Source organism: Malaclemys terrapin, chromosome 3 (genome assembly GCF_027887155.1).
Source record: "Malaclemys terrapin pileata isolate rMalTer1 chromosome 3, rMalTer1.hap1, whole genome shotgun sequence".
Taxonomy (NCBI): Eukaryota; Metazoa; Chordata; order Testudines; family Emydidae; genus Malaclemys; species Malaclemys terrapin.
The window spans coordinates 147,372,082-147,394,172 of NC_071507.1; the positions used below are offsets into that span (position 1 = coordinate 147,372,082).

Below are 22,091 nucleotides of genomic sequence, written 5' to 3' on the forward strand. Positions count from 1 at the left end.
AACAGAAAAGCATGGAAAGGACTAGCAGAATTGATAAAGGAGCTAGCAGTAGTAGGGCCACTGTAGGATTTTGGGAAGAGACCCACTGAGGAATATATAGGGATAGGGTAAAGCCTCTGATTCATCAGGGACATCTTGCTTTTGGAGCACAGAGGGTTCCTGCAGAGGGAGATGAGAATAAATAAATACCAACTCAGCATTATTATTGAATAGCATATAATATGCAGTTTTTCATTGGGGAAGTTGAGGAGGAGTGGAATATGGTTCTCCAAAATCCATGAAATCCCAAATGTGTGTGGGACTTCCATGGATATGGAGAAATGCTACTACTTGTCTCCCCCACCTGTACATTCCTTACAATGCCCTCTTATGTTTTTGATAAGTATTTGCGTGATTTTCTTTTGCTTTAAAGTAAAGGAGGGAGGAAAATACAGACAACTAATTGTTTATGGCATTTTTTCTTACGCTCTTGCTTTAATTAAGGAAGGTATGCCTTAACTGTATTGCTTGATCGTGTTGGTTTCTGAAACCTGGCATTCAGCGTATCAGCATAGAAGTATTTAAAAAAAATGGATTTACTGAATTTAAACAGTTCCAATTAAGTTTTTTTTAAATCTTTTGATTCGTCATTTAAGATACTTCCTTTGCTTTCTCTTCACTCTAAAATACCTTTAATGTAAATATTTAGGTTGGATGTCAATCTGTGATGTCAGCTCAGGTGTCTTTCTTTTAGTTTTGGTTCTTAAAAGTCTGAAATCTGAGCTTGAAAAGGTTACTGATGCAAATGGTGTTGTGGGCATCCTTTGCCATGTGCCAATATCAGTCTCTTACCTGAATGTCCTCAGTTCCCACTGAAGTCAGTAATGGCAGGGGCTGAAAGAAGCTAAATAGGAACCAAAAGTATCAAAAATGTGATAAATTAGTAACTCCAGAAATCAAAGAGAATTGAGGTTATCAGTACTTCGTGGAATTTGACTTTAAATGTTGCTTTATGTGGATTTGTAATTGTTATAAAGTTAGTACAGATTTACTTATCTAAACAAGAATATTATAGCATCTTAATGCAATTGATGTTCTGGTTTAAGTTTTATCAGATACTTGGATTTATTAAAAAGTTTTATTGGAGAATATGATTCTTTAATTCTTAATTTTATTGAAATAAAATCATAGCCTTACAATATTACATATTTTATTGCTAAAATTTAAGATTATTCAAACAAGTTACCAAATGTAATGTACTGGTCACCACTTGTGTTTTTTATTTATTGCTTGCTCGAACAGTGAAACTCCATTTGTCTGTTTCTGATACACTAACATTGTGCTGTTTGGGTTTTCAACACTGCAGGAGAATCTATAAATTCAAAAAACTCAATCTATCTTTCTTTTTCATAATTCAAACAGATATTTTCCTATACAGTAACTCTTCGCTTAACGTTGTAGTTATGTTCCTGAAAAATGTGACTTAAAGCTAAACGATGTTAAGCAAATCCAATTTCCCCATTGGGGGAGAGGGGCGGGTTAGGTTCCAGGGAATTTTTTTTCACCAGACAAAAAACTAATATATATATAAAAAAAATATATAAATAATACATAAATACACACACACACACACTAAGTTTTAAACTAACAGTTTAATACTGTACACAGCAATGATGATTGTGAAGCTTGGTTGAGGTGGTGAAGTAAGAGGGTGGGATATTTCCTGGGGAATGCCTTACTGCTGAATGATGAACTAGCATTCAGCTTAGCCCTTAAGGGTTAACACATTGTTAATGTAGCCTCACATTCTACAGGGCAGCACAAATGGAGGCAGGGGAGACAGCATGGTAGACAGAGAGACGCACCCTGTGTGTGTGTGTGTGTGGGGGGGAGAGATATGCGCACTGCCCCTTTAAGTATGCTGACCCCACTCTTAAGTACATTGCCTTTAAAAAAAAATCAGGAAATTGAGACAGCAGCTGCTGCCAGCAAGCTTTCTCTGTCCTGAGCCCTGTCCTGTCCCCACCCTACTCTATATGGAGAAGAGGTAAGCGGGGGGAAGGAGTAGGGGGGAAGGGGACACCCTGACATTAGACCCCCTCTACCGCCCTTCTCTGCACAGCAAGCAGGAGGCTCCTGGGAGCAGTTCCAAGGCAGAGTGCAGGAGCAGCACATGACAGTGGAGGGAGGGACAGCTGAACTGCTGGCAATTGGTAGCCTGCAGGTAACTGCTGCACAGGGAACTTAGGGGAGCGGGGAGCTGATGGAGGGGCTGCCAGTCCACCCTGGTTCCAAGGCCCCACCAACTAGCTGCAACGGGCTGCTCTTCCTGCAAGCAGTGGACAAAGTAGGTTGCTGCATTGCACAACTTTAAACGAGCATGTTTTCTAATTGATCAGCAACAAAACAATGTTAACCAGGACGACTTTAAGTGAGGAGTTACTGTAATGATATATTTTTAGAAGAACACTTATTTGTGGCCTAAGCTATGTGAGTGTTCCTTGCTAGAGAGTCTCTTCCTCCCAAGTGTCAGACTGACTTTCCTAATGATGTTATAATTTTCTATTTGTATCATGGTAGTACACAAAAGCACATGAGCTTTAAATGAGCAGTCGGGTCCATCATACCATTTGCTGTACAAACACTAAGGAAGAGACAAATAGTTTTGCAGGAGCAAAACATCAAGGCACACCTATTAACGTTCATAGTTAACTTTTGGTTGATATTTATGTTCTCTCAGTCTTTGCTTCCATTTCCTATTGGAAGATTGAGGTATTCTGGTGAAAAGAACAGAAACAGCTGTTGGTAAGATGCACTGCCAGTTCCCCAAAGAATGCACTTGATAAGGAGCAAACGGACATTGTTTCTTATTTTTTGTGTATGTGTAGCTAGCTATGTGGTTCCAAGAAGTGATTTTGGTCTGCTGTAGTTGCAGGGATGCTTCCTTCCCTCTTGCTGACTCCTGCTATTCTGTAGGTCTCCTCTTGGCAAAGGAGAAAGCAAGATTGTCACCCGCTCTTCTAAACTGGTGTGTTGAGCTGTGTTCAGTCTGTGACATGAGCATGTAGTTGCTATGTAAATATCAGATATCAGAGGGGTAGCCGTGTTAGTCTGAATCTGTAAAAAGCAACAGAGGGTCCTGTGGCACCTTTGAGACTAACAGAAGTATTGGGAGCATAAGCTTTCGTGGGTAAGAACCTCACTTCTTCAGATGCAAGTAATGGAAATCTCCAGAGGCAGGTATAAATCAGTGTGGAGATAACGAGGTTAGTTCAATCAGGGAGAGTGAGGTGCTCTGCTAGCAGTTGAGGTGTGAACACCAAGGGAGGAGAAACTGCTTCTGTAGTTGGATAGCCATTCACAGTCTTTGTTTAATCCTGATCTGATGGTGTCAAATTTGCAAATGAACTGGAGCTCAGCAGTTTCTCTTTGGAGTCTGGTCCTGAAGTTTTTTTGCTGTAAGATGAAAGTTTGGGCTCATGGGGAGACTAGCTATCTGACGAGTGTTGAGCATTCCTATCTGGAGCTTACAAGATGTTATGGGAAGGAGACAGGAAGGGAGATGTGCCACTGCAACAGATCAGAATCTAGTATCCTACTTCCCCGTCTCATCTTTGAGACAGTCAGGCAGTTGTTCTCTCCCTTTCAGCTGCTTTCTTATATGTCTGGTTTCCTTTCCCCAAATCAGCAATGACATTGTGGGGTCCACACCAACTTTGGGAGAGGATGCAATAATGTAGCCGGGACTCTTGTGTCTTACTAACAGTCTTTCTGTCCTCAGTATTATCTGTATTGCCCTTGTTTTCAAAGTGAAAGTGGGGAGATGTACACTTTAAGGCCCATAGAATAACCTTCTTAGGCACTGGGTCTGCAAAGATTTACCCTATGTGCCTAACTTTATGCACTGTATGTAATCTCACTTTAAAGGGACTACTCACAGTGCATAAAGTTAACATGTGTCTTGAATCTTCATGGGGTGGGTTGGGGCGTTAGATAGTAAACTGCACTACAGCGACCCTGTATTTGACTTGTGTTTGCACAACACCTAGCACGATGGACTCTGTCCAGTGCTTACTCGTGCCTCTGGACAATATTGCAGTTATTGTTCAATAACAATTTACCCCTTAATAAATGGCTGAGGAGATAGTGGCTCATTCAGGACGTCTAGCACTGTACAGGTGTCTGCATGGTGTAAAGTGGACAAAAATGAAATTTTCAGTGAAATGAATCTAGAAAAACAAAAGAAAACGTAGTTTGTTGCATCCCAGATAAATGTTGTCTAGCAAATATTAGAAAGTTATCACTAATAGTTCTTTGAATGTCTATAAAGTTTTGAAAGTGGTTCTGAAAGGTGTAGGGGATTGGTAATAAGTCACTGTTCAGATATCTCTTATTGATAGTGAGACAAAAATCATACCCATCTGGAGCTGCTGTTCAGGGTATGAATTTAGATGGCCTCAGTTTAGTTCTGCTAGACAAGTGTTCACCTCATACAAATCACTCCCAAACAGTCACTTTAGCTGGGAGTGTCAGAGCGTTACAGATTGTTACATAATTTAGAGTAAATTTAGGACAGGGATATTTCCCATTTAATGACAACAACGATTAAACCTCCTAACACCTCTTTGTTGCTATATAAATGATTACTGTCTATGGAAAGTAAATTGCCCTTTTGCTTTTGTTTCCTTCTGATTATGATTAAGGAGCATTGTTAGGACTTCAGTTTCCAAGATTATCTAGTATTTCTTATCAGGACTTAATTAACTTTAAACATTTTAAAATTCCAAAATGTTTGAATAAGAAAATGTATATCAAAATTTTATAATTGTGGATGAAGCGAATTAGATTTATTTGTGTATCTTAAATAATTGGCTTAATTTGCAGCAGTGGAAATTTAGGTTAGATATTAGGTAAAACTATCTAACTTTAAGAATAATTAAGCACTGGAACAAGTTATCTTGTGAGGTTGTGAAATCCCTGTCATTGGAGTCTTTTTAAGAACCGGTTAGACAAACAGATATCAGGGATGACCTAGGTATACTTAATCCTGCCTCAGCACAGGGGGATGGATTAGATAGATGAATGCCTGAATGTTCTTATGTTAAAAATTTTTAAATACTCCAACTTTTTGCAAATTTCCTATGTTTGCAATAGGACAAAAATTGTGTGGTCTCAGGACAGTTGGTTCCAGTTAGCTCTGTTTCATCAGCAGTAAAAGTAATCTCAAGTTAAAAGAAAATATGTCCCTGTAGTGTCTTTTATAGCCAAATCCCCATCTTTGTTTAGCCTACATATAAATCAGAAGATACTTCAGATGTGAAAATTAATTCTTAATAAGAAGCATCTCAGAGGGAGAATAAGAATACTTTAAAATTAGGAGTTGGAATAACATAGCTATTTTTCTCTGAAGCAATTAGGCACTGGCCATTGGTTATAAGATGCTGATGGTCTGTTCCAGTATGACAGTTGCTGTAATTCAATTTTTTGCCTTGTGTAGCACTTGATACAGTGTGTGGCAATATATGTATGGTTCTAAAGGTGGCTAAAGTTGGCTGGATTGAGTATTACAGACTTTGAAATATAGGTAACGGATTTAAAAAAACAACAACAGTTTTCTGAGGAAATTCAGTCTACTAGATCATCACAGAAAGAATGAAGTTCTTGATGATATAATTGTAGTTAGCTCAGGTCACTGTTAGCATAGAAATAAATAATCCAGTATTTTGGAAAATGTTTTAGTACAGTATTGCTTTGGAGGATGGGTTTATAATAACTTCATATTAGAGTCCTGGACATTTGAATATCTGTGTAGCTGCATTTTGTATATGTCCACTGTTGGTACTAGATAGTTATTGGTAAATATAGAGCTGACAATGGAACTTTCTTTGTTTCTAGAAAATATTATTTTATGGTTATGGTCTGAAAACTGGCACAAAATAGCTCTTATTACTTAACACCTCTGATTCCTGTTTGTGTTTTTAGAGTCTGCTTAGTTTGGTGTTTAAACAAAACAAAACATGCTCTCTACTTCTACTAGTTTGGCAGAGCCAACACAGGTAAGAGTGAGAGCACTGTACTCTATTTCTCGTTCTTCATTAATCTAGTTACATCACTTACATCTGTGCAGTTCCTTTGAAAACAGTGGAGGTGCACAGAGGTATCACTGACCATCCAAGATGACTTGCAAGACCCTCTTATTCTTGTGGTGATATGCAAGAAGGAAGGAGTCCAGCTAGAATCTCATAATCTAGATAGCATTTGTAGGCCTGGCGGGAACCCTCCATGCCCACCCAGATTATTTGTAGACTACATGTATTTTATGTTGAAATCATGATGCCAAATACTGAATCGTGCAATGCTTTCTTTTTAGAGCCATATTGTGTTGCATGTCTAAATTTTCATCCCTTGTTTTGTCTTTCCCCTTTTCCCCTCTGCTCTGTCAGACATCAGGATAGAGACAAGATTCTGTCTTCCTATCTCTTTACCTCCTTGTCTTGCTGTAACTTGTTTCTGACTTGGCTTCTTACAGCTACCCTCTTCTTTAGTGTGGTGGTTTTTCTTCTCACTTCTGTCTGCCCTGAGAGCAGTTTTACCAGGTTCCTCTTTGCACCTGTTTTTGTTGCTGTCAGCTTTTTGTTTCCCTCTTTGCATACCTTTTCCTTCAGCAGGCCACCTCATAGACTTTTCTCTCCCTTTCTGTAGCTGTCATCCAACTGCTCGTTCTTCCTGATGTTTATTCTGTACCCTTACAGTGAATGACTTCACTTCCCATATGGATAATCTGGCTGACTCCATCCAACTTCCCCTCCTTACTAGTTACACTCACTTAGTCTTCACAAAGAATTGGTCCCTTAAATTCCTCTTTTACTGCTCCCATACTTCATTTAATACTCTTCATTTTCTTGCTGTCTTCTGCGCAGTCACACTTTTTTTTTTTTTTTTTTAAGACTCCCACTCCATAAACCTCTTTCTCTTAGAAGACAACTCAACCTCTCGCTTCCATCTCTGACCTCCCTTCCATGGTTTTCACTTTCTGATCCACCTACTTCTTTGCGTTTGACTCATTTACTCCCCTAACCCAGCAGTCTGTGTCAGACCCCCCCACATCCAGGCTCTTTGGTTGCATTTTTCTATTCCTTTTCCCAATTTGCAAAGCAAAGAGTCCCAATATATGCTCCCACTATAAATTTTGTTCCTTCAGCTACTCTTCCTAAGTAATACTAATTCCTGTAATTATAAGCTTACACCTGAGGGGAAAGGAAGTGGTTACAGGAACTCCCACTTCCATTCTTTTATAAGATGAGAAGGAAAAAGTAGTCCAAATATGATTTAAATTCTTCATATTTTAAAAGGATGCCAATTTACAAATCACATTTGTCTTGTTATAAATAACACTAATATTATAATTGAAATAAATATGAAAGAGAATGTTTATCTTGTACATTTGGCAGCATTAGTGTGTGGTCCATTTTGCTGTTTTCCCATTTAAATAGTTTCTGCTGTTTATGTAGATCTTGCATTCAACTATAAGGGACAAAAAAAGGTGATTGTAAAACTGCAGAAATTCACAGAGGAACTCATTGGCACATTTAGGGCTTCAAACTAATTTTAATAAACTCTAGACAATTTGAAAAAGTTGAAATAAACAGTGTCCCTTTAAGATCTTTTAGAACAGCGGTTCTCAACTGGGGGTCCGCGAGCCCTTTCAAGGTTGGCCGTGGGCCCCATGGCTGAAACAGAGTCCAAGCCCTAGTGCCCCCCATGGGGCTGAAGCCCTGATGCCTGGCGTGGGCTCCCCCTCCTCCCGCCCCTGCGCGGGGCTGAAGCCCCGAGCCCTGGTGCTCCTTTTGGGGCAGAAGCCCTGAGCCCATGGGCAGAGTTGGGGACATGGAGGGTGTTGCCCCCTCCCACCCCCCAAACTGCAGCGCAAGAGCACAGCAGTCCCAGGAGGCAGCTCCACACCTTCCTCTCCCTCATCTCCTCTCCCTGCTCCCTGACCAGGTTGGAGGCGGGAAGCTGGAACTGGGCAGTGCAGGGCAGCTGCTGCTGTGGCTGGTGCCATGGAGCGGCAGCGGCAGCGTTCCCTCGTCTCCTGCTGGTGCCCTCTGTTGAAGCTCCTCCTCAGCTTGCAGCCCCCTTTGCTCCCACAGAGGCAGCTGGTAGGAGCTGCCTGGGTGGGGAGACCCAGCTCCGTGGCTGGCAGACACCTCTGGGAACAGGGACCACAGGGGAGCCCTCCCAGCACACAGCCCCTAATACCCCTCTCCCTATACCCTGAGCTACGCCCTCCCTGCACCCTGAGCTACCCCCCTGCCTGCACACAGCCCCAGTTTCACCCCTCCCTGCACTCTGACCTGTCCCATGCCTGCACACAGTCCTAGCTACCCCCTCCCTGCACCCTGAGCTACCTTCCTGCCTGCACACAGCTCTAGCTACCCGCCGCCTGCACACAGCTCTAGCTACCCACCGCCTGCACACACACAGCCCCTAGCCACCCCCCTGCCTGCACACAGCCCAGCTACCGCCCTCCCTGCACCCTAAGCTGTTTTCAAACTTTTTGAGCTAAGCTCCTCACCTTTGAGTTATAATTTTTGATTGCGCCTCCACCCCTCCTCCAACCCAGACAGGCTGGGTGGTCTGCTGGGGTGAATTGGGGGTGGAGGTGGCCCGCCCTCCCTCCCTGGACCCTGCCATACGGAGGTGGCTCGAGCCCTGCTGGTCCCTGTTCTTCCCCCCCCCTCCCCCTAAAGAAGTCAAACTAGGCTTATGTCCAGGCCCCTGCCACGAGGCCCCTGTCCGCTCCTGCTGGGTTCTGGAGTTTGTATAGCATGTTGAGGGGTGCCTCTGAGAGAAACAGGTTGAGAACCCCGGTTTTAGGAGACTTCTGACTTAGTTGTCTAATATTACACTAGTTTGTCTGAGAACTAGGTTACCAAAACAGTATTTTAACAAATACAAATGATTATTCCTTAGCTGACATCTATCTGCAGCACAAAACTGCAACCTAATTTGGCATGATTAACTGTCTTTGCACAAAAGAGGTCTGGGATTTAGAGTAAAAGGGAATTTGCATGGTGGACATGAGGTGTATTTGCAGAATGTACAGCACCACCTTGAAGTGACTAGAGCCAAGATTAATACAAATAGTCTTCATTTTCTAAAGTACTTCTGAAATGTCACTTTTAGAATCAAACATGTATAGACCTTGTTTTTGTTTATAGTGGTTTATAAAACAGATACAGTTACATGACAAAAATCACACAACGGAGATGACTGGAGCTTAGGTATGTTTCAAGGCTGACCTTGGACTCCAAGCTTCAATCTTCTATCTACTTTAGTTTTTTTTTTTTTTTTTTTTTATTCAGGCTGTTGAAGTTAAGGAGTGCCCGGGTGCTTAACTGAGTAAAATAATACTTTTAAACAAACTGTATTCTGATGGGAGTTGGCTAATCGGTAATTTAGTATACTGTATTAGTATTTCTTCTCTGGAGACGTAGGTTCAGATTTGACTTTCATCGCCAGTGGAAGGTATTTGATCTCAAATACAGCTGCACAGTGGGCATTATTTACTTACAGTCCCTGGAAGGGGAGAAAAGGGACTAAAAGAAGGAAACAATATTAGGATCCATAGCTAGAACCAGCTGCACCCATCTCTAAATGTTGCTCATAGGCAAGGATGTGTAGCATTTAAAAAGCACCCAAAAATATAATTTTCTTTGAGTTCTGTTACCCTTTCTATTGAAACAAGTTCAGAGATGTCTCAGAACACTTTTTTTTTTTTTAAGAATTAAAGAGTGAGTGTGAGTGTGTGTGTGTGTGTTAGAATAATGAATCATGGCAAGGAAGTCCTTGAGTTCTCTGGTGTTTTTGCTGTCCTGTTGACACTGTGTGTGTCTGAAGTCATTTGTACTTTAAAAAATTAATTTGAGATGAATCTATGCAGTGCTTTATTGTGCTTTATATAGCTACTTGTCTAACTTTTAAATATGGATTTTTAAATTGCATGTTGTAAGTCATATCTCACCTCAAATCTAGTTAGAATTTAAGTCATTCACAAGGGTTTTTATAAATGTGTGACAGATGACTCAAATGAGAACAACAAAAGAAAAATTCCTTCCTCCATCAGAAGCTTAAGATGGTGAAAAAATAATTCTAGTGTAAATAAGGCTTTTCCAGAGTCTGTTTTATAGTTCAGCACTCGTATGTTAATAAATGACTGCAACGCAAAGTATGATAACAGCATGTCGGCAAGACAGTAGAACATTTGAAGAAGAATAAGCTATGTTCCTTCTAATTGGGTACAGTGTAGGAATATGAGCAATGTTCATCCTCCTTAAAATGTCAGTCATGGCCTTCTGCAGTTACAGTATAACAAAACATCACAAGCTTTCATTGTGAGATAATCTAGGATGATTTTTTATCACAAAATAAATATAAAAACTGTGATGCAGGATTAGTATTGAAACAAGGAATAAACCAGTATACGCTAGGTACTCTTAGAATGTATATATGAAGCAAATAAAATTGTGAAATTTTTCTTGATTTTTCACATGCTTTAAGCTAGCAGTAGCTTATGTATTGGAAGACATTATTTGTTAATAGCAGGATTAACAGTTTGTAATGGGATTTAATTGTGGTCACTTACATAAGTGTATTTTGAAGTTGATCCTGTAGCACTGAAAAGACCAATCTGATCTGTAATCTAGGATGTTCAAAAGAATAGATAAGGACTTTGATTTGCTTTTTCTGAACAAAATCCAGTTTTAAACTGGTTTGATATTAAAATCAAACAGCTGTCATAAAGCATATGTGATCGATGTTAGCAATCTGCTTTGATGCCAGTGCCTCACAGTTAACAAGAAGTATAAGTGATCTCCAAATCAACCTGAAAAGGTTTTCCCTCCTTATTTCACCAAAGGCATGGATTTCTTTGAATAAATAGTATGTAATAGGGTTTTAAAAATTTGACTCAAACTTTTTTGACTCATGAAAGTTATATTTAAAAGTTTAAATTATGGAGATACTAGTCATGCCTGCATAGTTAAGATTGAGTTGTTTTTTTTACACTTAACATTGAGGTTGGCTCTCTCTTTTATGTATGAAAAATACAGTCAATCATCTCAAAAATTGCAGCATAGAGTGACTTTTCTAAGAACTGTATAAGTATCAGGATATCTTACAATACTATTTTCTCATTTTGTTTCAAAGTAATTTAAATTGATCAGAAGCATATTTAAACGTGAGATTGGACAAATTCTTTGCATTTTTCTATTACCTGTAATGATTTAAGAGCTGCTTTATGCTTTCCGTCATTCATGTAAGTTACAAAATAGTAAACATGAACTGTGCTTATAATACAGTTTGTATACACCTCTACCCCGATATAACGCTGTCCTCAGGAGCCAAAAAATCTTACCACGTTATCGGTGAAACCACGTTATATTGAACTTGCTTTGATCCGCCGGAGCACGCAGCCCCGCTGCCCCCCCACCCCCCGGGATGCTGCTTTACCGTTATATCCAAATTCGTGTTATATCGGGTTGCGTTATATCGGGGTAGAGGTGTACTTTGAACAGAGGAAATTAATTAGGATCAGCTGAAGCAAATTTACCATCTTAAAGGTTTTTATCTGTTTTGATCATTTGTTTAAAGTGAAACTTTTTAGTTTGCTCATTTCTATTAAGAATTTTGGTAACAAACTTGACAAGAAAATGAGGACTAAAATAGTAATATTTCAAAAATGATTGACTTCACCTTTGTCACTTTTTTTTTCCCTGTCACATAATAGGTGAAGTATTATAGACACTTGGCACCTGATCACTTGCTGCAAATATGCCATCGACTAGGACCACTTCTAGAGCAGGAAATTCCTCAGAGTGTCCCTGGAGTGCAAACCTTATTAGGAGCTGGAAGACAGTCTTTGCTTCGCACAAATAAAAGTATGAAAATTCACAAGGGGGCTTAAAGACTTCAGTTTCACTATTTCATGCTATATTTTCATGTGTTTGTAATTTTTTGTAAACAGGTTGCAAACATGTTGTGTGGAAGGGATCTGCTCTTGCTGCATTACATTGTGGAAGGCCTCCAGAGTCACCAATAAACTATGGCAGCCCACCTAGTATAGGTAAGTCAATTTCGTTATCGCACTGAAAAGTATGACATTGCTAGTGCAACATTTATAAATTCAGCAGAAATTGTTTATGGGTGTGATAGTTGGGTAACAGTGTATTTGTATTTACTCTCTTATGTTCTGTGTACGTTGTGCCTACCATTACTTCTGTTAGGATGGTCAGCTATCCTGTTTTAAACATGACAGGATGTACAATGTAGGTCCAAATATTATGAATTCTGTTTTGAAGCTTATTTGTTTTATTTGAGCTTTGAGGTATGAATTTGAATAAAATATTTCAAAATTATGAAAACAAGCAAACAGTATTTGGCTAGCTGATAACATGGTTGCAAAAATGAAGTAGTAATAAGCTGCAGATAGGATAGCCTATCATGTTAATGACTTATTTGAACTCAAGACACTATGGTCTGCCTCCACTTCTGGAAAATACAATAGTATAGGCTGCTTGCCAGAATTCTTTTCTTTGAAGAGATTTTTTTAGTGTAGGGCCTTGTAGCAGGGAATATTGTTTCTCTGCTTCAACTGTTTAGTCCCATTTGCTTATTTCTTAGTTTTGTCCAGATTTGCTTTGTGCTATAGCATGGAGCATGCACACATTCTCTCTGTTGGGCTGCAAAATGGCAGAATAACAGAAGTCTAGAAAGGTATTTTTTGCTTCCTCTTCTTTTTTGTTCTTCCATGATTACCTTGAAGTTCTCACTCTGTCACTGAGGAAGTGTTTCATTAGCCTTTAGCCTGTAATGAGGGACAGTTGTTTTGTCTTCACTACCCTCCTGGAGGTAAAGAGATGTACATGATTTAGGAGGGAACTCATTGCGTCTCAGTCTCTTCCTGTTGTAGAAAGGATAGCAGTGAGCAGAAATCTCACATTTGAGCTTCTATCCATGCAATCCTGCCATAGTTCCCCTTTCCATAAGGATAGTAGCTCAGTGAAAATAGGTATGTCGGCAGTGAGTGAAAACTTACCCAGCACCTCTTCAGGTTTAACACTGAGTTAAAAATATTTCGAGTTCTTTAATGAGTTGTTGGATTCCTCTTACTTTAAGAAATCAAATTAGTCTCCTCTTCCTCCATTGCAAACTCTCCAGATAAAAGCAACATAAGAGCAATTTTGACATTGATTTTATGATGATGACATGAATGGAAAGAGACTTGTTTAAATTTAATTTTTTCTTGAGGTAAACTAAATTTAAAACAGAAAAAAATCTCTCTTTTTTTTTTTTTTTTTTTTGGAACCTGCTGAGGGGAAGGACATGGAAGGTGGGGACAGAACAAAACAAAAATAAATCTGGGAAGCAAGTTCTACCAGATGTCTTCAATAGCTCTTCTTGGACTGAAATGGGGAGCTCTCTCAAATAGGTTTTCAGGCCTTATATATTAAGCAGCAGAAGGGTGGATTGATTTAACACTTATTTTAATCATGATTTAAATCAAGATTTCTTGCTTGCTGATTTAAATAATTGATGTTAATCTTGTTTTGGATTTACTTTTTAGTTATTTTCCTAAAGAAAGATTCATTTTCATTGGTTTGTATAAGTATAAAAACATGTTGATGGAACACCATATATAGCCCATACATTAAATTTGGTACTTTCTGTTAACCAGGAGGATACATTATATCTATACATGCTTATTTAAGGACTCATATAATTTAACATAGATTTATTCAGATCCTTAATTTTTTCCTTTTTTAATTGTTAGAAAATGGTGAATAACAGTTATTCTTGGTATTTGTGTTAAGTTGTGTGTAGATGGAAATTCAGTTCAATTTAAAATGTACAAAAACAGCATTGAAAATTGCTTTTATTAGTTAAATAAGACTACTTTAAATGTGTTGGATATTTTTTCTTATGTAAGCTTATCAAAACATGTTTTGCATTTAAATAACTGATTAATTAAGGGAAGTATTAACTGTAGTTCGTGAATTGACAGATTGCTTCTGGTCTCTGTGGGCCAGATTTTCAAAGGTATGTAGGCACCTAAAGATGCAGTTGGGTGCTTTTGAAAAATTCCACTTGGCATCTAACTGCACCTTTCGGTGCCTAAATACTTTTGAAAATCTAGCTCCATGTCCTTAAGTTTTTTAGAATTAGATCTCATCTTCTCCCACCTGGTTTTTATTCATAGACTGGAAGAGGAAAACAAGCTTTCCTGCTTTTTCAACTCAGTTTCTCAGCTTTGAATGAACTAGCCCAAATGAAGAAAATATTTTCTCGGCAGTTGCTAGTTAAACTGAAACCAAAAGTTGTTAATGCAACAGCTTTTCTGCACAACAGAAACTGAACGTTCTTAGACTGTAAATAATATAAATATCAGAATTTCACCATTGCAAGGACTAATAATGATATAGATGCATGGTTCTCAAACTTTTCTTTTTTTTTTCCGCGGACCACTTGAAAATTGCTGAGGGTCTCGGCGGACCACTTAATGATCTTTCCAAATGTTGTTTATACCATTAGCTAACTGTTGTAAAGCACTTTGGATAAAAGTGCTATATAAAAAAAATTAATAATAATTAACGTTTTTTTGTTCTACAAATAAAAGCACACAACTCATATTTTAATATCAGTAGTTTTACCTTTCTAATGCGATGGATGTGCCCTCTCTCTCCTGCTGCGGCAGGCCCGAGCTGGGGCTGGGAAGGGGGGGGGGGGGGGGGGGCGTCTCTCCCTGGCAGCCGCAGCCCTGGAGCTGGGGAAAGTCACCTCTTTCTCTGGCCACTGCAGCCCTTCACGTCCCAAATTCCTCCCATCTTTTCTTCTCACCCCACTGCCCCCTCCCATCTACCCTCTGTACCCCCCCAAGGTCACCACCTCACCTTACATGTGTGTCTTCTCTAGGGTTAGGGCACCTAATTAGTGGAGCCATGCCTGCGTGGCGCCACTAATTGGGTGGGTGGCCCATCATTCTCTCATGTGTGGCCGCCCAGGTGCGCACCTTAGAGGGAACTATCCACGGATCACCTGCATGGAGCTTGCAGGCCACTGGTGGTCCGCGTATCACAGTTTGAGAACCTCTGATATGGATAATGCAGTATATGACATTGTGACATACACCTCTACCCCGATATAACGCGACCCAATATAACATGAATTCGGATATAACGCGGTAAAGCAGCGCTCCGGGGAGGCGAGGCTATGCACTCCGGCAGATCAAAGCAAGTTGGTTATAACGCGGTTTCACCTATAACGTGGTAAGATTTTTTGGCTCCTAAGGACAGCGTTATATCGGGGTAGGGTGTATTTAGAATGTTTGAGTTGACTGTTTTCCCCCTTACTTTGTGTTACTTAATAATTCAGCACCTTTTAAGAACATAAGAATGGCCATGGTGGGTCAGTCCATCATCCACCTAACCCACTATCCTGTCTTCCGACAGTGGTCAGTGCCAGATGCTTTGAGGGAGGGAACAGAACAGGGCAGTTGTCCTGTCCCAGCTTTTGGCAGTCAGAGGTTTTGGGACATCTGGAGCATGGGATTGCATCCCTGACCATCTTGGCTAATAACTATTGATGCACCTGACCTCCATGAATTTAATTCTTTTTTGAACCCAGTTATATTTTGCCTTCATAACATTCCCTTGCAATGAATTGCACAGGTTAACTGTGTGCTGTTTGAAATACATTCTTATGTTTGTTTTAAACTTGTCTATTAATTTCATTGGTGACCACTGGTTCTTGTGTTATGTGAAGGGTAAATAACACTTCCCTATTCACTTTCTCCACACCATTCATGATTTTATAGACCTCTATCATGTCCCCCCTTAGTCGTCTCTTTTCTGAGATGAACAGTCCCAGTCTCTTTAATCTGTCCTCGTATGGAAGCTGTTGCATAGCCCTAATCATTTTTTGTTGCACTTCTCTGTACCTGTTCCAATTCTAATGTATCATTTTTGAGATGGGGCAACCAGAACTGGACACAGTATTCAAGGTGTGGGTGTACTACAGATTTCTGTGGTGGCATTATATTTTCTTATGTAGCCTTTACCTAATGGTTCCTAATATTATTAGCTTTTTTTGACTGCCACTGTTCATTGGGGCGATTCTTTTAGACAACTATTCACAGTGACTCCAAGATCTTTCTTGAGTGGTAATAGCTAATTTAGATCCCATCAGTTTGAATGTATAATTAGGATTCATTTTTCTAGTGTGCATTACTTTGCATTTATCAACATTGAATTTTATCTGCCATTTGGTTGCCCAGTTTTTTGAGATTCCATTGTCATTTTTTGTCAGTTTTGGATTGAACTATCTTAAGTAGTTCAGTATCTTCTGCAAAGTGTGCCACCTCACTATTTACCCCTTTTCCAGATGATTTATGAATGTTTTGAACAGCAGAGGTCCCACTACAGATGCTTAGGGGACCCCATTATTTACCTCTTTCCTTTGAGAAAACTGACCATTTATTCTGACCTTTTGTGTCCTATCTTTTCACTAGTTATTGATCCTTAAGAGGTCATTCCCTCTTATCCTATGACTGCATGCTTTGCTTAAGAGTCTTTGGTGAGGGACCTTGTCAAAGACTTTCTGAAAGTCCAAGTTCACTACATCCACTGGATCACCCTTGTTCACATGCTTGTTGACCCCCTCAAAGAATGCTAGTAGATTGGTGAGCTATGGTTTCTGTTTACAGAACACTTGTTGACTCTTCCCCAACAAATTGTGTTTATCTGTGTGCGTCTGATAATTCTGTTCTTTACTATAGTTTCAACCAGTTTGCCTGGTACTGAAGTTAGGCTTACTGGTTGGCAATTGCCAAGATTACCTCTGGAGCCTTTTTAAAAATTGATGTTATGTGAGCTATCCTCCAGTCCTCTGGTACGGAGGCTGATTTAAGTGATAGCTTACATGCAGTTTCATATTTGAGTTCCTTCAGAACTGTTGGGTGAAAACCATCTGGTCCTGGTGACTTATTACTGTTTAATTTATCAATTTGTTCCAAAACCACATCTTTTGACTCCTCAGTCTGGAACAGTTCCTCGGATTTGTCACCTGAGCTATTCCTTTGAGGTGTGGCAATTTCCCTCACATCCTCTGCAGTGACGACAGATGCAAAGAATTCATTTAGCTTTTGTGCAATGGCCTTGTTTTCTTTAGGTACGTCTATACTTGCTTCCTGGTCCAGATGTAAGCGATGGATCTTCTGGGATCGAATTATCGCGTCTTGTCTAGATGCGATAAATCGATCCCGGAAGTGCTTGCCGTCGACGCCGGTACTCCAGCTCAGCGAGAGGAGTACGCGGCATTGACAGGGGAGCCTGCCTGCCGCGTCTGGACCTGCGGTAAGTTCGGACTAAGGTACTTCGAATTCAGCTACGTTAATAACGTAGCTGAATTTGCGTACCTTAGTCCGAAGTGGGGGGTTAGTGTGGACCAGGCCTTTGAGTGCGCTTTTAGCACCCTGATCATCCATTGGTCCCTCTCATTATTTGGCAGACTTCCTGCTTCTGATGTACCGGGGGCAGCACCATTTAGATAGGGCAGGGGTAGCACTGCCTCCCCTCTTGCATTGGGGGAGATTGAAGGGGTATAAGGGGAGACAGTGCCCCCCAAAATGGATACGTAGCAGAATAGAAGTGATATGTGGGGAGGGGCACCCAAATTTCTGCCTTCCATTTGGCCCTGCTCCCTCCCCAAGGGAGGAATGTTTGGAATGGGGGTGATGAGCTGGGTAATGGCTGCCGTGTCCTCCAGGCTCAGGTTGGTGTAGTTCTCTGTGCCCGGGAACCGCTGGGTGCCGGTGGCCATGGTGACTGTGTAGGATGGCATGGCCTGCTCCGGTGCACACACAGCCACAAGGATTGGAGCCGCCCCCACTTTGCCAGCTAGGGACTGAGTGCACGGGTGGGCCCCCCAGCAAGCACCCCCTCAGACACATCCCCTCTCTGCACCCTGAGCTACACCCCTACCACAGCACACAGCCACTAGCTACCCCCTCCCTTCTTGCTCCTTGAGCTATACCCCTCTCTGCACACAACCCCTCGCTACCCCTCTGCCTGCACCCTGAGCTACTCCCCTGCTTGCACACAGACTCTAGCTACCCCCTGCCTGCATGCTGAGCAGTTTTCAAACTTTTTGAGCTGAGCCCTCCTTTGAGTTACAATTGTTGGTCTCTCTTTCTCTCTCTCCCCTCCCCTTCCCCCCATTATCTGCAAAACTAGAGTTTTCAAGTGCCTAAATAGCCACTGGAATCATGGTTAAAGTTGTGCTCCCTCCCCCCAATCTGAAATGGCACTCCTGTGATGTTTTTAAACATTTTTTTGGTGTTAGGTTTAGTGCCTTCTAGTTGCTCTTCAGATTCTTTTTTGGCCTGCCCTCTAATAAACTTTTAAACTTGACTTCCAGACTTTATTCTCCTTTCTGTTTTCCTCAGTTGGATTTGACTTCCAATTTTTAAAGGATTTATTTTTGCCTCTATCTGTCTTTTTTACTCAGTTGTTTAGCCATGGTGGCATTTTTTTGGTTCTCTGACTTGTTTTAGGGCTTGTGTGTGTGTGTGTGTATATACACACATTTAATTTGAGCCTCTATTATGGTGTTTTTAAATAGTTTCAGTGCAGTTTCCAGGCATTTCACTCTTGTGACTGTTTCTTTTAATTTCTGTTTAATTAGCTTCCTCATTTTTGTGTAGTTCCCTGTTTTGAAGTTAAATGCTGCTATGATGGGGTTTCCTTAGGATCCCCCCCCCCCCCCCACCAGGATGTTAAATGTAATTACCTTATGGTTGCTGTTACTGAGTGGTTTGCCACTTGGACCAGATCCTGTGCTCCACTTAGTATTAAATCAAGAATTGCCTTTCCTCTGGTAGGTTCCAGGACTATCTGTTTCAAGAAGCAGTCATTTATGGTATCTAGAAATTTTATCTCTGCATCCTGTCCTGAGGTGACATGTACCCAGTCAGTATGGGGATAGTTGAAATCCCCCATTATCATTACGTTTTCTGGTAGCCTCTCTAATCTCCCTGAGCATTTTACCATCCCTATCAGCATTCAATCCATTTTTTCCATTTTGAAAAAAAAAAGATTAAAATAATGTGACAGTGATACATATGGCCTAAAACTGAACAGTTCTAGCCAATTTGATCTAGACTTTGCTGATGACATTGCTCTTATCAATGAAGATGACAACGGACTACAAAAATGCACAAACTAAGTAAAAGAAGTAATGGAGAAGATAGGTTTGAGATGCAATGCAAAGAAATGTAAAGTCATGTTAATGGGGACTATAGGGATAGAAATCAAAATTGAAGAAGAGAAACTAGGGAAGGCGGACAATTTTATGTATCTTGGAACTACCATCAGCGAAGACGGTACTACTTCCGAGGAAATAATAAGAATTGGGAAGGCAAACGTTGCATTTGGAAGACTCAGAAACATATGGGAACTCAAAAACATCTCCCTCAAGGCAGAACTGAACGTGTACAAAGCAGTTATCGCCATCACAACATACAGCAGTGAGACATGGCAACTTACCAAGAAATATATGCAAAGCCTGGATGCATTTAATCACAAATGTCTGAGAAGAATATTGGGAATAACATATAGAGATAGGAAGACGAATGAAGAAGTCAATAAAATTACTAGACAGGGCACCCTCTCACAAATCTACAAAAGAAGACGACAGTGGCTGGGATGTGCTGAGAATGGAAAAAGAACGCTTACCAAATACTGCCCTTGAATGGAAGCCAGAAAACACAAGAAGAAAGAGCGGAAGACTGCAAATAACATGGAAACGTACAGTTCTAAACAACATCAAGCACCTCAACATGAAATGGGAAGATTTGGAGAGAAGGGCAGTTGACAGGCAAGGATGGCAAACGTGGGTAGCCCAATGTGCAGCAAAGCTTGGGATGGTCTAAGGTCTGATCAGCATTCTGGTTAAGAGGTCGGTAGTATATTCCTACTGCTGTAGTCTTATTCAAGCATGGAATTTCTATCCATAGAGATTCTGTAGTACAGATTGATTCATTTAAAGATTTTTACTATAGTTGACTCTATGCTTTCTTTGGCATATAGTGCCACTCCCTCAATAATGCAATCTACTCTGTCATTCCTATATATTTTGTTTTCCATTGATTTATCAGGAAGTTTCTGTGATGCCTGTTATATCGATATCTTCATGTAATACCATGCACTCACGTTCATCGTTTTTAGTATATACACTTCTTGCTTTTGTATTTAAGCACTTACAAAATTTGTCAATGTTTAGTTGTCTGCCTTCATGTAATGTAATTCGCCTTCCTCCGCAGCATGGGGCAGGGATCACTAGCAGGAGGGTCTCAGCCGATTGAAGTCACTAAAACACAGGATTGGGGACTTCAACGGTAGAGTCCAGGGAAGGGTCTTGCGGCCTGCAGCATGCAGGGGGTCAGACCAGATGATCATAATGGTCCCTTCTGACCTTAATGTCTATGAGTCTATGAGTCTAAATGGGACTCTGTTTTTGACTGTTTCTCTTAAGTTTCAAACTGTACTTTATCAACTTCTGTCTCCTGTCTTTAACTCATTAAAATTTGAAGGCTTGTTGATGTAGCATATTTTTATTTAAATGATTATAATAAGTTGAGGCCTTAATATGGGTTCTCATAATTTCAAATTTAATTTTAAACAGGTTTATGTCTAAAGAAAAATTTATTTAAACACTCAAAATCCAATTAAAATTGAATTTTATTCTTCTTTGAGTGGTATCCGTAGGGGACTGGCTCTGGGGCCCTCTGGAGTGGTGGCCATATGGCTCAGTATAAGGGGCGTCGCTGGCTTCCCCTACCCTCAGTTCCTTCTTACCGCCAGTGACGGTGCTGGAACATCATCTTGGTTTGGCAAGCCGCCTCTTTCTCAATCCGTTGATACGAACCTTTCCCTGTAAATAGTTAAGTTATTAGTTTCCTTTAGTGTAGTTAGTTAGTTAGTCTTGGATGGGACTCAGCCTAGGGATGGGGTATGCCCCGGTCCACAGGCTTCAAACCCTGCGATCGCTGTTTTTTTTTTAAAAAATATATATATATACCCATCAGCGATCGTCACAGTAACTGTCTGAGATGCCTGGGCAAGACCCATATCAGCAACAAGTGCCTTATCTGTAAAGGGATCAAACCTTGGACCAAAAAAGAAGTGAAACATACGTCTCCGGGCGCTCCTGATGGAATCTGCGCTGACACTGTCACCGGAGCTGTCCAGATCGGACTCTGCTCCCAGTACTGCTGCGTTGGTACGGAGCGCTCCACCAGTGCCATTTTCGGGCCGATGCTGATCACTGTCCCCGGCACTGTCCAGAAGGCAAAGAAAGGCTGGGAGGGGACGATCTCCTACATCCCATAAAGGGAAGAAGAGGGTCGGAGGGAAGAAAAGACCCGAGAAGGGCAGCTCCTCACCTCTGAGCAGGAGTTGGGCCCCGGCTCAGGTCGAATGGGTTAGCCCATCCCAAGACGCACCTGTCACCCCAGACAGTGACGTGGGCGTCCAGCACCTGGACATGCCATTAATGCCTGAGGCCCTGTAGGCAGCGCAGGACATATTAGTCTTACCCCTGCTGCCCACACCGGCCAGGGTGGTGTCCCATTCTAAGGGCAAACGTGCCCTGGGACCTTTCCAGCAGCCCCCATCTGTGTTGCACCGCTCCCCTCCTTAGAAAGTGTCCCACCAGCAGTCGCCCGTGCAGAGCTGCCAGACCTCGGTCATGGGGAGGCAGACCCGTCAGAGCCCCCACTGGTCTCCGGATTCGGGGCACCTTCACCAGGCTTGAGACGCAGATCGCTGGTGACTTGGTGCAGGACCATGGAGGTGCATCCGTCCCTGCAGCACCAGTATTGGGATCGACCTAATGTCTGGCACCGCTCCAGGGACATGACAACGGTCCCAGCAGCCTCGTTGCCAGTTGCCAGAGCACTGTTACGGGTCACCATCAGGTCAGCATTCCCCACCTCGATGGTCGACTTGCTCCTGCTCCGCAGACCAGCACCGCTGAAGAAGCACGAGGTGTAGATCGCT

At 41.2% G+C, this 22,091-nt stretch overlaps 1 protein-coding gene across 2 annotated transcripts in view; it reads left to right on the forward strand.

Annotated features, from left to right (window-relative positions):
* PHIP (pleckstrin homology domain interacting protein) overlaps window positions 1-22,091 on the forward strand; it is a 334,660-nt gene that overhangs the window by 2,840 nt on the left and 309,729 nt on the right. For both annotated transcript variants that reach the window (XM_054021954.1, XM_054021955.1), the window contains exons 5-6: window positions 11,768-11,918; window positions 12,005-12,103. In XM_054021954.1, coding sequence (XP_053877929.1) covers window positions 11,768-11,918; window positions 12,005-12,103 — 250 coding nt within the window. The remainder of the gene's footprint in view (window positions 1-11,767; window positions 11,919-12,004; window positions 12,104-22,091) is intronic.